General features: G+C 44.8%; 1 protein-coding gene across 1 annotated transcript in view; it reads left to right on the top strand.

The window, feature by feature from the left end:
- LOC115195421 (protein AF-10-like) overlaps nucleotides 1-13,623 on the top strand; it is a gene marked incomplete in the record, with an annotated part of 77,746 nt that overhangs the window by 47,481 nt on the left and 16,642 nt on the right. Inside the window, 3 exon segments of the mRNA XM_029755257.1 lie at nucleotides 8,376-8,471; nucleotides 8,900-9,221; nucleotides 10,619-11,284. Coding sequence (XP_029611117.1) covers nucleotides 8,376-8,471; nucleotides 8,900-9,221; nucleotides 10,619-11,284 — 1,084 coding nt within the window.

Genomic DNA, 13,623 nt, shown 5'->3' with positions numbered 1-13,623 from the left:
CACACACACACACACACACACACACACACGTAGTTAGCTAAAATGTGCTACCAGCCCCAACACACACTGGGAGATACAGGAAGTACTAGGAGATACAGGGAACAGAAAGACAGGAGTAGAACAGAGGGATTGAGGAAGAGGGTTGGTGAAGAGAAAAGCGAACGATAGTGGGATGCTGGGGGGAGTGCCGATGGTTGTCATGGTGCTTCGGTGTGTCGGTAGCATGTTGGAATCTCAATGCCGTCTCACAGGATCACTGCATATTTTTACACCTGCAGGTTGTGTGTGTGTGTGTGTGTGTGTGTGTGTGTGTGTGTGTGTGTGTGTGTGTGTGTGTGCATGCATGTGGACATGACTGCGGATGTGTGTTTGTGATCGAGGTGTTCGCTGAGAGTGTGCGGTGAGTGAGGAGTTAGGGTGTGTGTACGTCTGTGCAGGGGTGCCACATTTCCTACATTTTTACACAATCCAATATGTCTTCTCCATGTAGAACAAAAAGTAAGCAAAAACGCCCACAGTCATCAAGCTAGGTAAGAGATCATTATTAAATATGTTTAAGTGATTAATAAGACTGAACTAGATCAAAGGTAATTCAATAATAAATATTGTTGCACCTTTAACAAATTGCCTAGCTAATGAACAACTCTTGAAAAAATACAGACTTTTGATTGTCTTTATTAAGACATCCTCTATATCACATTTCAGCCAGACCGACCAGCCATCCCGAGCCGCCTGCATGCACAACCCCCACCAGTCTAGTCAGTAACTAAACTCTCTCACAACACAATTTCCTTCCCAGTTCACACCTTTTAAAAAAAATGTATTCCCAAAGGAAAGGTTTGGAAACAAAAACAAAACTTTAAAATCCCACATACACCTCAAATACACAGTTGAAGTCGGAGGTTTACATACACATAGATTGGAGTCAACCACTCCACAAAATTCTTGTTAACAAACTATAGTTTTGGGTAGTCGGTTAGGACATCTACTTTGTGCATGACACAAGTCATTTTTCCAACAAATGTTTACAAACAGATTATTTCACTTATAATTCACTGTATCACAATTCCAGTGGGTCAGAAGTTTACATACACTAAGTTGACTGTGCCTTTAAACAGCTTGGAAAATTATGCCATGACTTTAGAAGCTTCTGATAGGCTAATTGACATCATTTGAGTCAATTGGAGGTGTACCTCTGGATGTATTTCAAGGCCTACCTTCAAACTCAGTGCCTCTTTGCTTGACATCATGGGAAAATCAAAAGAAATCAGCCAAGACCTCAGAAAAAAAATTGGAGACCTCCACAAGTCTGGTTCATCCTTGGGAGCAATTTCCAAATGCCTGAATGTACCACCTTCATCAGTACAAACAATAGTCTGCATGTATAAACACCATGGGACCATGCAGCCGTCATACCGCTCAGATAGTCCGGGTAGCCATTTGATTACCTGTTCATGAGTCTCATGGCTTGGGAGTAAAAACTGTTGAGAAGCCTTTATGTCCTAGATATACATGTTTTGTCATCGGGAAAAAAAGCCGCTATCAACCCTTGATACAGTTTTGGAGGTTTGTCAGTCTGCCTTAAAATAGCATCTGTCCAGTGTTTGCTGCACAGAGAGAATACAGTGTATCTGCAAAAATTCACCTCACCTCTGTCAAAGACTGGTCTTCCCTGGCTGCATGACCCTGCTGAGACCCCTGTCACCATCTGATCCTCCTAAAATGAGGCATTACCTTAGTGTACATTTATACATTGTTATCCAAGAATAGAATCAATGGTCCAATAATTGAAATGACCATTATTCCCAGATCCTAAACTATAGCTTTAAGCTGCTGTTCTGTGGCTATTGTAGGTATTCCCATCAATTCAAGATGGAACTTTGTAGTGTCCACTGATATTGTTAATATAGACCTACGGCAAAATTCAGCTGAGCTCCGTAGACTGGTCTTCCCAGGCTGTCTGATGCTGCTGGGACCCCTGTCACCATCTGATCCTGCTAAGACATGAGCATAGTGCATAGTACTGGCTGCACTACAGGGCTGCACAGCCTGCGGAACCTGAGGGTCCCCACAGAGATCATTGTGGTACGGTCTGCATTTTCTTGTTGAGGTGGGAGCTGGCGGTCAGACAGACGACTTTGGGATGAAATATTTTTGTTGTCCCACAGATTATTTGTTAAAACTCTTTTAGGATAGGGGGCAGCTTTCGGAATTTTGGATGAAAAGCGTGACCAAAGTAAACTGCCTGCTACTCAGGCCCAGAAGCTAGGATATGCATATAATTGGTAGATTTGGATAGAAAATACTCTGAAGTTTCTAAAACTGTTAGAATAATGTCTATGAGTATAACAGAACTGATTTGGCAGGAGAAACCCCGAGCACAATTCATCCAGGGAATTTATTTTTTGAGCTCATAGTTTTTCCCACTACTTTTCATTGGGAATCCTGATTTATAAGGGCCCTGGTTGCAGTTCCTATGGCTTCCACTAAATGTCAACAGTCTTTAGAAATTGGTTGATGTTTTTCTTTTGAGGAATGAAGAAGTACGGCTGTAAATTGGCCGTGTCACTGTGAAGGGCTGAAGTCTTTTATTTGTACACAGGAGCGCGCTCCGTGGTATTTTTCTTCGGTATTGACAACAGATTATCCCGTCTTAAATTCTATCGATTATTTACGTTTTAGGATACCCGAGGAAGGATTAGGAACGTTGTTTGAAATGTTTGGACCAAGTTTACAGGTAACTTATTAGATACTTTGTAGGCATGTTGGGCCTACAAAAAAATAAATGTACATTTTTGGGACATAAATAAGGACATTATCGAACAAAAGGACCATTTGTGATGCTTCTGGGACATTTTGGAGTGCCAACAGAAGAAGATCTTCAAAGGTAAGGCATATATTATATGGCTATTTCTGACTTTCGTGTTGCAACTCCCTGGTTGAAAATGATTTGTTATGCATTTGTGTGCTGGATGCTGTCCTCAGATAATCGCATGGTTTGCTTTCGCCGTAAAGCATTTTTGAAATCGGACACCTTGGCTGGATTAACAACAAGTTAAGCTTTATTTTGATGTATTGCACTTGTGATTTCATGAAAGTTGAATATTTATAGTAATTTAATTTGAATTTGGCGCTCTGCCATTTCACTGGATGTTGGCCAGGTGGGACGCTACCGCCCCACGTATCCATAAGAAGTTTTAACAGTCCTCTTTCTGCTTTATATGCATTAGCCTACCTATTGTATTAAAAACATATTTTTTGTGTTATTCACACACTTAAAATTCGCAGCTTCATCTTAAGTAGCCTACCTCTCCTAGTTGGGTGTGAGAATTCAATTGCGCCTAGGTATTTGTGGTCTCATTGAAACAGAGTAGGCTGCCTATATGGGCAGAGAATCAATTGGCAGTTAACTTGAATATTAAATTAACTTAAATATGATTAGACTATAGTTAACTAGTGTCTTTAAATAAATATTGATAATGGAAAGAAGTGATTCGAAGTGCAATCAAAAAATGTCATAATTGAAAAGGAAGAGGCACAAAGCGCACATAACTTAGGCTACTATGGTGAGTGAACATTGCACCTTTTCATTTTCAATAAATGTTGATTACCCATTTATTTGTCTCTGCCTGCAAATCATTCTCATAAAATGTATTTAACCTTTAACTAGGCAAGTCAGTTAAGAACAAATTCTTATTTACAATGACGGCCAAACTCGGACGACGCTGGGCCAATTGTGTGCCGCCCTATGGGACTCCCAATCATAGCCGGATGTGATGCGGCCTGGATTCGAACCAGGGACTGTAGTGACGCCTCTTGCACTGAGATGCAGTGCCTTAGACCGCTGTGCCACTCGGGAGCCCTAAAAGGTTGGCTATATGCTACAGGACTTCTCAAAACATAGCGTGCCGTGGTCATCATTCTTGCTGCTTCCAGTTCAGTAGCCACACCTGTGAGATCAGGTACGTGTGTGGTCCCAATTAAATAGAGTAGGTTATAGCCTGTGTATGGGCGGAGAAGCACGGGACAGTTATCTTTCCAAGGAAATGTACTCCCTAAATAGTCCTATGATTAGTCTATAGTTTACTACATTGCCTGGAAATAGGCCTAAATAATGATCACCCATATTTCTCTCTGAAAATCTTCCCACTTCTAAATGGTAGGCTATAAAAATAGCTCAAAAGAAAGTGCAAGTCTCTCCAACTCTGCTCTCTTCAAACTACATCTAACATATTGGCTGATCTGGACACCATATGTGAACTGATTGCCCCCCATCTATCTTCAGAGCTCGTGCTGCTAGGTGACCTAAACTGGGACATGCTTAACACCCCAGCCATCCAACAATCCAAGCTTGATGCCCTCAATCTCACACAAATTATTAATGAACCTACCAGGTACCACCCCAAAGCCGTAAACACGGGCACCCTCATAGATGTCATCCTAACTAACTCGCCCTCCAAATACACCTCTGCTGTTTTCAATCAAGATCTCAGCGATCACTGCCTCATTGCCTGCATCCGTAATGGGTCAGCGGTCAAACGACCTCGACTCATCACTGTAAAACGCTCCCTGAAACACTTCAGCGAGCAGGCCTTTCTAATCGACCTGGCCGGGGTATCCTGGAAGGATATGGACCTCATCCCGTCAGTAGATGATGCCTGGTTATTTTTTTTAAACGCATTCCTCTCCATCTTAAATAAGCATGCCCCATTCAAGAAATGTAGAACCAGGAACAGATATAGCCCTTGGTTCTCTCCAGACCTGACTGCCCTTAACCAACACAAAAACATCCTGTGGCATTCTGCATTAGCATCGAACAGCCCCCGTGATATGCAACTTTTCAGGGAAGTTAGAAAACAATATTCACAGGCAGTTAGAAAAGCCAAGGCTAGCTTTTAGAAGCAGAAATTTGCTTCCTGCAACACAAACTCAAAAAAGTTTTGGGACACTGTAAAGTCCATGGAGAATAAGAACACCTCCTCCCACCTCCTTCCCCATTTCTCGTTCTCCCAAATCCATTCAGCTGATGTTCTGAAAGAGCTGCAAAATCTGGCCCCCTACAAATCAGCCGGGCTAGACAATCTGGACCCTTTCTTTCTAAAATTATCTGCCGAAATTGTTGCAACCCCTATTACTAGCCTGTTCAACCTCTCTTTCATGTCGTCTGAGATTCCCAAAGATTGGAAAGCAGCTGCTGTCATCCCCCTCTTCAAAGGAGGGGACACTCTTGACCCAAACTGTTACAGACCTATATCTATCCTACCCTGCCTTTCTAAGGTCTTCGAAAGACAAGTCAACAAACAGATTACTGACCATTTCGAATCTCACCGCACCTTCTCCGCTATGCAATCTGGTTTCAGAGCTGGTCATGGGTGCACCTCAGCCACGCTCAAGGTCCTAAACGATATCTTAACCGCCATCGATAAGAAACAATACTATGCTGCCGTATTCATTGACCTGGCCAAAGCTTTCGACTCTGTCAATCACCACATCCTCATCGGCAGACTCAATAGCCTTGGTTTCTCAAATGATTGCCTTGCCTGGTTCACCAACTACTTCTCTGATAGAGTTCAGTGTGTCAAATCGGAGGGCCTGTTGTCCGGACCTCTGGCAGTCTCTATGGGGGTGCCACAGGGTTCAATTCTTGGGCCAACTCTTTTCTCTGTATACATCAATGATGTCGCTCTTGCTGCTGGTGAGTCTCTGATCCTCCTCTACGCAGACGACACCATTCTGTATACTTCTGGCCCTTCTTTGGACACTGTGTTAACAACCCTCCAGACGAGCTTCAATGCCATACAACTCTCCTTCTGTGGCCTCCAACTGCTCTTAAATACAAGTAAAACTAAATGCATGCTCTTCAACCGATCGCTGCCTGCACCTGCCCGCCTGTCTAGCATCACTACTCTGGACGGTTCGACTTAGAATATGTGGACAACTACAAATTCCTAGGTGTCTGGTTAGAACTCTCCTTCCAGACTCACATCAAACATCTCCAATCCAAAGTTAAATCTAGAATTGGCTTCCTATTTCGCAACAAAGCATCCTTCACTCATGCTGCCAAACATACCCTCGTAAAACTGACCATCCTACCGATCCTCGACTTCGGCGATGTCATTTACAAAATAGCCTCCAATACCCTACTCAACAAACTGGATGCAGTTTATCACAGTGCCATCCGTTTTGTCACAAAAGCCCCATATACTACCCACCACTGCGACCTGTACGCTCTCGTTGGCTGGCCCTCGCTTCATAATCGTCGCCAAACCCACTGGCTCCAGGTCATCTACAAGACCCTGCTAGGTAAAGTCCCCCCTTATCTCCGCTCACTGGTCACCATAGCAGCACCCACCTGTAGCACGCGCTCCAGCAGGTATATCTCTCTGGTCACCCCCAAAGCCAATTCCTCCTTTGGCCGTCTCTCCTTCCAGTTCTCTGCTGCCAATGACTGGAACAAACTGCAAAAATCTCTGAAACTGGAAACACTTATCTCCCTCACTAGCTTTAAGCACCAGCTGTCAGAGCAGCTCACAGATCACTGCACCTGTACATAGCCCATCTATAATTTAGCCCAAACAACTACCTCTTCCCCTACTGTATTTATTTATTTTGCTCCTTTGCACCCCATTATTTCTATTTCTACTTTGCACTTTCTTCTACTACAAATCTACCATTCCAGTGTTTTACTTGCTATATTGTATTTACTTTGCCACCATGGCCTTTTTGCCTTTACCTCCCTTATCTCACCTCATTTGCTCACATTGTATATAGACTTATTTTTCTACTGTATTATTGAGTGTATGTTTGTTTTACTCCATGTGTAACTCTGTGTTTTTGTATGTTGTCGAACTGCTTTGCTTTATCTTGGCCAGGTCGCAATTGTAAATGAGAACTTGTTCTCAACTTGCCTACCTGGTTAAATAAAGGTGAAATAAAAAAGAAATAAAAAAAATATATAGACCAGTATTACAATCTAAGAGACATGTGAGAATCTCAGGTAATAGAACCTATTTCTGAAATTGTTTGCGCATTTGATATTGCCTGTAGGGCGCAGAATTGCTGGAACCATGGCTGGCAAGTGAGCTGCGTCACATACGCCTAAAATACCATTGCGGGACTGAGGTTGGATTTGGGACCAGTTCTTGCGGACAGAAAGCCAGCAGTTGCGGGATGAAGAGGTCGTTCCGCGCACACTGCCATACTGACTAATAAAACTAACATTGCACTGAAAAAACGTCAGAATATCAATCTTAAATCGTTTGGCTGATGGTGTCATCGTTTTGATTCAGGACTAGTGAGATTGATGCAACAAGAATAGATTACGTTAACCAATTTTTGGCCAACTCTCTCTCGAACAGTAGATCAACTGGCGAAAGCTAGCCAAGATCGTTTACTTCTGAAACGGGACAAAACAAAGGCTACAAAACATTTCCGTACAAACAACAGCTGTTAGCGATATGAAGTGGCTATTATTACTATCTGACAGATAAGTAGAGGCTAGCGCTAACCTGGCTCTGGTAGCTGCTAGTGTCATTTATTCATTCACCCCAGTCGAGAGGGGATGAAACATTAGCTATCCTTACATATCAGTGACAATACTAACTCAGCACTGCTAATAAACACTTGTTTTTTTTTCTGTTCAGTTAAACGGCAGTTACCTTGCCAGCTACATCAGTCAACTAAATATTAGCCAGTCTCTGCTCTGCTTGGTTTTGCAACTCGGTGAAAGACAGCAAACCATACACACTGAACTATGCTCAACTCTCCCATGCTGATCCAGCCAGCCTTCCTGAAGCCTTGCCTTTACACAGCCTGTCAGCCCGCTCTGTGGTGTCTGTGTGGTCCTAAATCCCAGCTGAACACTCCAAACAGCCTTCCCGACCGCACGGAGGCGTCCATATGGTCCCAAAGCACTCTGTTGCCGGGTTTTGTATCACATTGCAATGATACAACTGGGGGGGGACAAAAATGCAATTTCAGAATGGGGGGGAATGACCCCTGTCCACAGTGAAAGTTGCACCTCTGCGTGTGTGTGTGTGCATGTACCTACATGTACGTGTGTACCTGAGGGTGTAAATTGAGTTTTGAGGGGTTTAGGCCATGGATTGGGTAGAATCTGTCACTAGGAAGACAGAAAACCAAGTGTCTGCTAAATGGCAGAGATTTGAACCTCTCTTCTGTCTTAAGCACTTTGTGGTTATTTTATGTTCATTGTGGTTGAACCATCCTTTCAGCTCAGACCTGGACTGGGAATTAAAGATACATTTTCTCTTTCTCTCTTTCATAAGAGGTGCCCAACCCAAACACTCATCTGTCTCATCCTCTACTTTCCTGCCCTTCTGTAACGCTTATCCCTCCCTTCTCTCTCTCCTCAGAAACACAAAGAGAGGGAGAGACACAAACCCAAACACAAGAAGATTCTAGAGCTTTCCCCCACCCTCGCTCCAACTCTCATGGTCACCTCAGACAAGGTGAGCCCACTCCTCCTTTCCACCCTGCTTCTCTCCCTCTCTCCCTCCCTTTCTCTCTGTCTCTCCATCTCACTCTGTGGGTTTAATGTGAGGTGAACATTGACTAGCTCTGTTAGGCATTAGAGCTGGACTGACCTCTCTCATGCTCCACTTCTCCACTCCTCCTTTCCTCTCCTCTCCTCCTCTCCTTTCCTCTCCACTCCTCCTCTCCTTTCCTTTCTTCTCCACTTCTCCTCTCCATTCCTTTCCTCTCCACTCCTCCTCTCCTTTCCTCTCCTCTCCACTCCTCTCTTCTCCTTCCCTCATCTCCTTCCCTCCCTCTCCTCTATACACCTCCACTACACTACACTACACTCCACTCTTCCTCTCCTCCCTCTCTTCTCCAATCATCCTCTCCTCCTCTCCTCCTCTCCTCAACCATCTCCCAGAGCTACAGCAGCGGTGTTGGAGGAGGAGTCTCCTCTTTGCCCACCTCATCGCAGAAGCGATTGGATGACAGTGCCGCCCGTTTCACCACCGCCAACTTCCAGGAAGTGCCTGTGCACTCCGGGAGTGCTAAGGACGCCCCCACCACAGGGTCAGAGAGCAAACAAGGGTCGGAGGTCAAACTGGGCAAGAAGAGCATTAGCCATGGGATTGGTGTTCAGCGCGGACGCAAGTCCCTCACACCTGGGAAGCCCCTCCCCTCTGCTGTGGTCACTACGGCAACCTCCTCCACCGCCGCCTCCTCCACTGGAACCTTTCATCAAGGTGAGATTGATACACTGTTTACGTGTGTTTGTGTGTTTGTGCGTGTGTCGTTTGTGAATGCCTGTGTCTGTGTGTGACAGTTGTTGGATGTTGTCCAGAGTGCCAGCGTATGACCATCATCTCCCTGGCTAGATCCTGGCTCCTGTAATCTCTGCCACACACAAACAACACACACAGAGACACTAGAGAGGGACGCTCAGACGCCATCAGTCTCCCTTAACCTCTGACCCCTTATGGCAGCGTGTGTGTGTGTGTGTGTGTGTGTGTGTGTGTGTGTGTGTGTGTGTGTGTGTGTGTGTGTGTGTGTGTGTGTGTGTGTGTGTGTGTGTGTGTGTGTGTGTGTGTGTGTGTGTGCGCTTCAGCCTTCAGGGGGCAACTCTGGAGGTCTGACGTGTTGTAAGTTGCATCTAGTGGGAAAAGGGTCTCACAGTCCAACTAGAGACTGAGGAACAAGGAGATGGATATTAGATGGTCTCACAGTCCAACTAGAGACTGAGGAACAAGGAGATGGTTATTAGATGGTCTCACAGTCCAACTAGAGACTAAGGAACAAGGAGATGGTTATTAGATGGTCTCACAGTCCAACTAGAGACTGAGGAACAAGGAGATGGTTATTAGATGGTCTCACAGTCCAACTAGAGACTAAGGAACAAGGAGATGGATATTAGATGGTCTCACAGTCCAACTAGAGACTGAGGAACAAGGAGATGGATATTAGATGGTCTCACAGTCCAACTAGAGACTGAGGAACAAGGAGATGGATATTAGATGGTCTCACAGTCCAACTAGAGACTAAGGAACAAGGAGATGGATATTAGATGGTCTCACAGTCCAACTAGAGACTGAGGAACAAGGAGATGGTTATTAGATGGTCTCACAGTCCAACTAGAGACTAAGGAACAAGGAGATGGATATTAGATGGTCTCACAGTCCAACTAGAGACTGAGGAACAAGGAGATGGATATTAGATGGTCTCACAGTCCAACTAGAGACTGAAGAACAAGGAGATGGTTATTAGATGGTCTCACAGTCCAACTAGAGACTGAGGAACAAGGAGATGGATATTAGATGGTCTCACAGTCCAACTAGAGACTGAAGAACAAGGAGATGGTTATTAGATGGTCTCACAGTCCAACTAGAGACTGAGGAACAAGGAGATGGTTATTAGATGGTCTCACAGTCCAACTAGAGACTGAGGAACAAGGAGATGGCTATTAGATGGTCTCACAGTCCAACTAGAGACTGAGGAACAAGGAGATGGTTATTAGAGGGAAAGAGAGAGTTGTTTTTGCTCTGTGTTATCTGTTACTGGTGTTTCCATGTGTCTGGCAGTGCCAGAGGGTTGGTGTGTGTCTGTGTGTATAACGTCTGCAAACAGCTTCTCCTCTCTCTCCCAGCCCTCCTGCTGTCAAATAAGACGTCCTCCACCGTGACTCCTCCCACCTCTGACTTCCTGGGCTTCTCTGATCCGTTACTGCGCTCTGGAGGCGGGGACTCCTTCTCCCCGCCCTCGTTCAGCCGTTGCCCAGTGAAGCCCAGTGAGCTCACGTCCTCGGAGGGCATGGCGTCGCTCAGCACCTTCGGTTCGATGATGTCGCTTCCTGCCAGCGGTGGCGTAGCCGGCGGTAAACTGTACGAGAACTCTCACAGTGAGCCAACGGGGGACGTTGCCGCCACTGCCGGCTACAAACGCTCCTCATCATCCTCCTCTTCCTCTGCTGCCTCCTCCTCCTCTGGGCCAGGGATGGGGGTAGAAGTAGGAGAAGAAGGAGTGAAGGGAAAGAAGAAGAGAGGAAACTGGAGGAACCGATATGGACCCTGCTTCAATGCTCCTGACGGCATGGCTACAGACGGACCTGAGCACCACACAGCACCGCTACCTCTCCTCTCATCCTCCTCTCCTTCCCCCTCCTCTACCAGCGCTCTGCCAGGCCGGCCCGGTGGAGGAGAGAGAGGAGGTCTGCTGTGTGTTGGTGTCAGCAGTGGGATCCAGAAGTCTCCTTCCTTACTGAGGAATGGCAGTGTGCAGATTGATGGAGTCACCTCTACTCCGTCTGGGACCGGTAAGATCCACACACACAAACAATCCCTTTCCTCACTCTGTCTTTCATTGCTCATTCTATCAAAGCATGTTTTGTATCAGCAGCTGTGTAATGCTGTGGTGGAGACTGATGACTGGCCATAAAGCAGTACCGGGCTAAATGGGAGAGAGATGCCTAAGGGTTGAACAGGCAATTAGAGGCTGTTGTAGTAGAGAGGAGGGGAAGGTTAGAGTGCTGTGAACCCTGCTGGACAACACTACTCTGTGTGTGTGTGTGTGTGTGTGTGTGTGTGTGTGTGTGTGTGTGTGTGTGTGTGTGTGTGTGTGTGTGTGTGTGTGTGTGTGTGTGTGTGTGTGTGTGTGTGTGTGTGTGTGTATGAAGTGCTCTCTGTCTCGTTTCATCTTGTGTTCCGTTTCTCGGCAACCGCGTCAATGCTTTGGAGTTCCCTTCTGCTGCAGGAAATGTCTATTCCCTTCTGCTGCAGGAAATGTCTATTCCTTTCTGCTGCAGGAAATGTCTATTCCCTTCTGCTGCAGGAAATGTCTATTCCCTTCTGCTGCAGGAAATATCTATTCCCTTCTGCTGCAGGAAACGTCTATTCCCTTCTGCTGCAGGAAATGTCTATTCCCTTCTGCTGCCTGGAAATGTCTATTCCCTTCTGCTGCAGGAAATGTCTATTCCCTTCTGCTGCAGGAAATGTCTATTTGCATCCTTCTATCTTTCTCTTTTTCTCTCTTTTTCTCTCTCTCTCTTTCTGTCTTTCTCTCTTTCTGTCTTTCTCTCTCTCTCTCTTTCTCCCTCCCTCTCTATTCCTCACTATATTTGTTCCCCTCATTTCTCTCTCGCTCTCGCTCTCTCCTTCTTCTCTCTCTCCTCTCATCCCTCTTATCCATGCCTCTCTCATTCCTTCCTTTACCTCTGTCTCTCTCTCTGTCTTGCCTCTCCTCTGTTCTGTAGGCCCTCTCCATGTTTGACTTATTCCACATGTTGTGTTACAGCCTGGTGTCAAAAAGCATTCCATTGAGTTTATTTCTCACCCACTTACACACAATACCCCATAATGACACAGTGAAAACATGTTTTTAGAATTATTTTTATTAATTTATTTATTTAAATGAAAACAAAATATATATATAATTTGCATAAGTATTCACACCCCTGAATCAATACATGTTAAAATCACCTTTGGCAGCGATTACAGCTGTGAGTCTTTCTGGGTAAGTCTCTAAGACCTTTCCACACCTGGATTGTGTAACATTTGCCCATTATTATTTTCGAAATGTTAAAGCTCTGTCAAATTGGTTGTTGATCATTGCTAGACAACCATTGTCAGGTCTTACCATAGATTTCCAAGTAGATTTAAGTCAACTGTACCTCGGCCACTCAGGAACATTCACTGTCTTCTTGGTAAGCAACTCCAGTGTAGATCTGGCCTTGTGTTTTACGTCATTGTCCTGCTGAAAGGTGAATTCATCTCCAGTGTCTGGTGGAAAGCAGACTGAACCTGTAGGATTTTGCCTGTGGTTAGCTCCATTCCTTGTTCTTTTTTTTATCCTGAAAAACTTCCCATTCCTTAACAATTACAATCATACCCATAACATGATACAGCCATCACTATGCTTGAAAATATGGAGAGTGGTACTCAGTAATGTGCTGTATTGGATTTGACCCAAACATAACACTTTGTATTCAGGACAAAGTGAATTGCTTTGCCAAATTTTTTGCTGTATTACTTTAGTGCCTTTTTGCAAAAAAAGGATGCACGTTTTAGAATATTTGGATTCTGTACAGGCTTCCTTCTTTTCACTCTGTCAATTAGGTTAGTATTGTGGAGTAACTACAATGTTGTTGATCCATCTTCACTTTTCTTCCTACCACAGCCATTAAACTCTAACTATTTACAGTCACCATTGGCCTCATGGTGAAATCCCTGAGTGGTTTCATTTACATTTTAGTCATTTAGCAGACGCTCTTATCCAGAGCGACTTACAGTAGTGAATGCATACATTTCATACATTTTTTTTCCCGTACTGGTCCCCCGTGGGAATCGAACCCACAACCCTGGCGTTGCAAACACCATGCTCTACCAACTGAACCACACGGGACCGTTTCCTTCCTCTCTGCAAACTGAGTTTAGGAATGACGCCTGTATCTTTGTAGTGACTGGGTGTATTGATACACCATCCAAAGTGTAATTAATAACTTCACCATGCTCAAAGGGATATTCATTGTCAGCTTTTTTTATTTTGACCCATCTACCAATAGGTGCCCTTTGCGATGCACTGGAAAACCTCCCTTTGACATTATGGGGTATTGTGTGGCCAGTGACCAAAACATTTCAATTAATCCATTTTAAATTC

Source organism: Salmo trutta, chromosome 6 (genome assembly GCF_901001165.1).
Source record: "Salmo trutta chromosome 6, fSalTru1.1, whole genome shotgun sequence".
Taxonomy (NCBI): Eukaryota; Metazoa; Chordata; class Actinopteri; order Salmoniformes; family Salmonidae; genus Salmo; species Salmo trutta.
The sequence above is the reverse complement of the archived record's forward strand: the minus strand, read 5'-3'. Positions and strand labels throughout refer to the sequence as shown.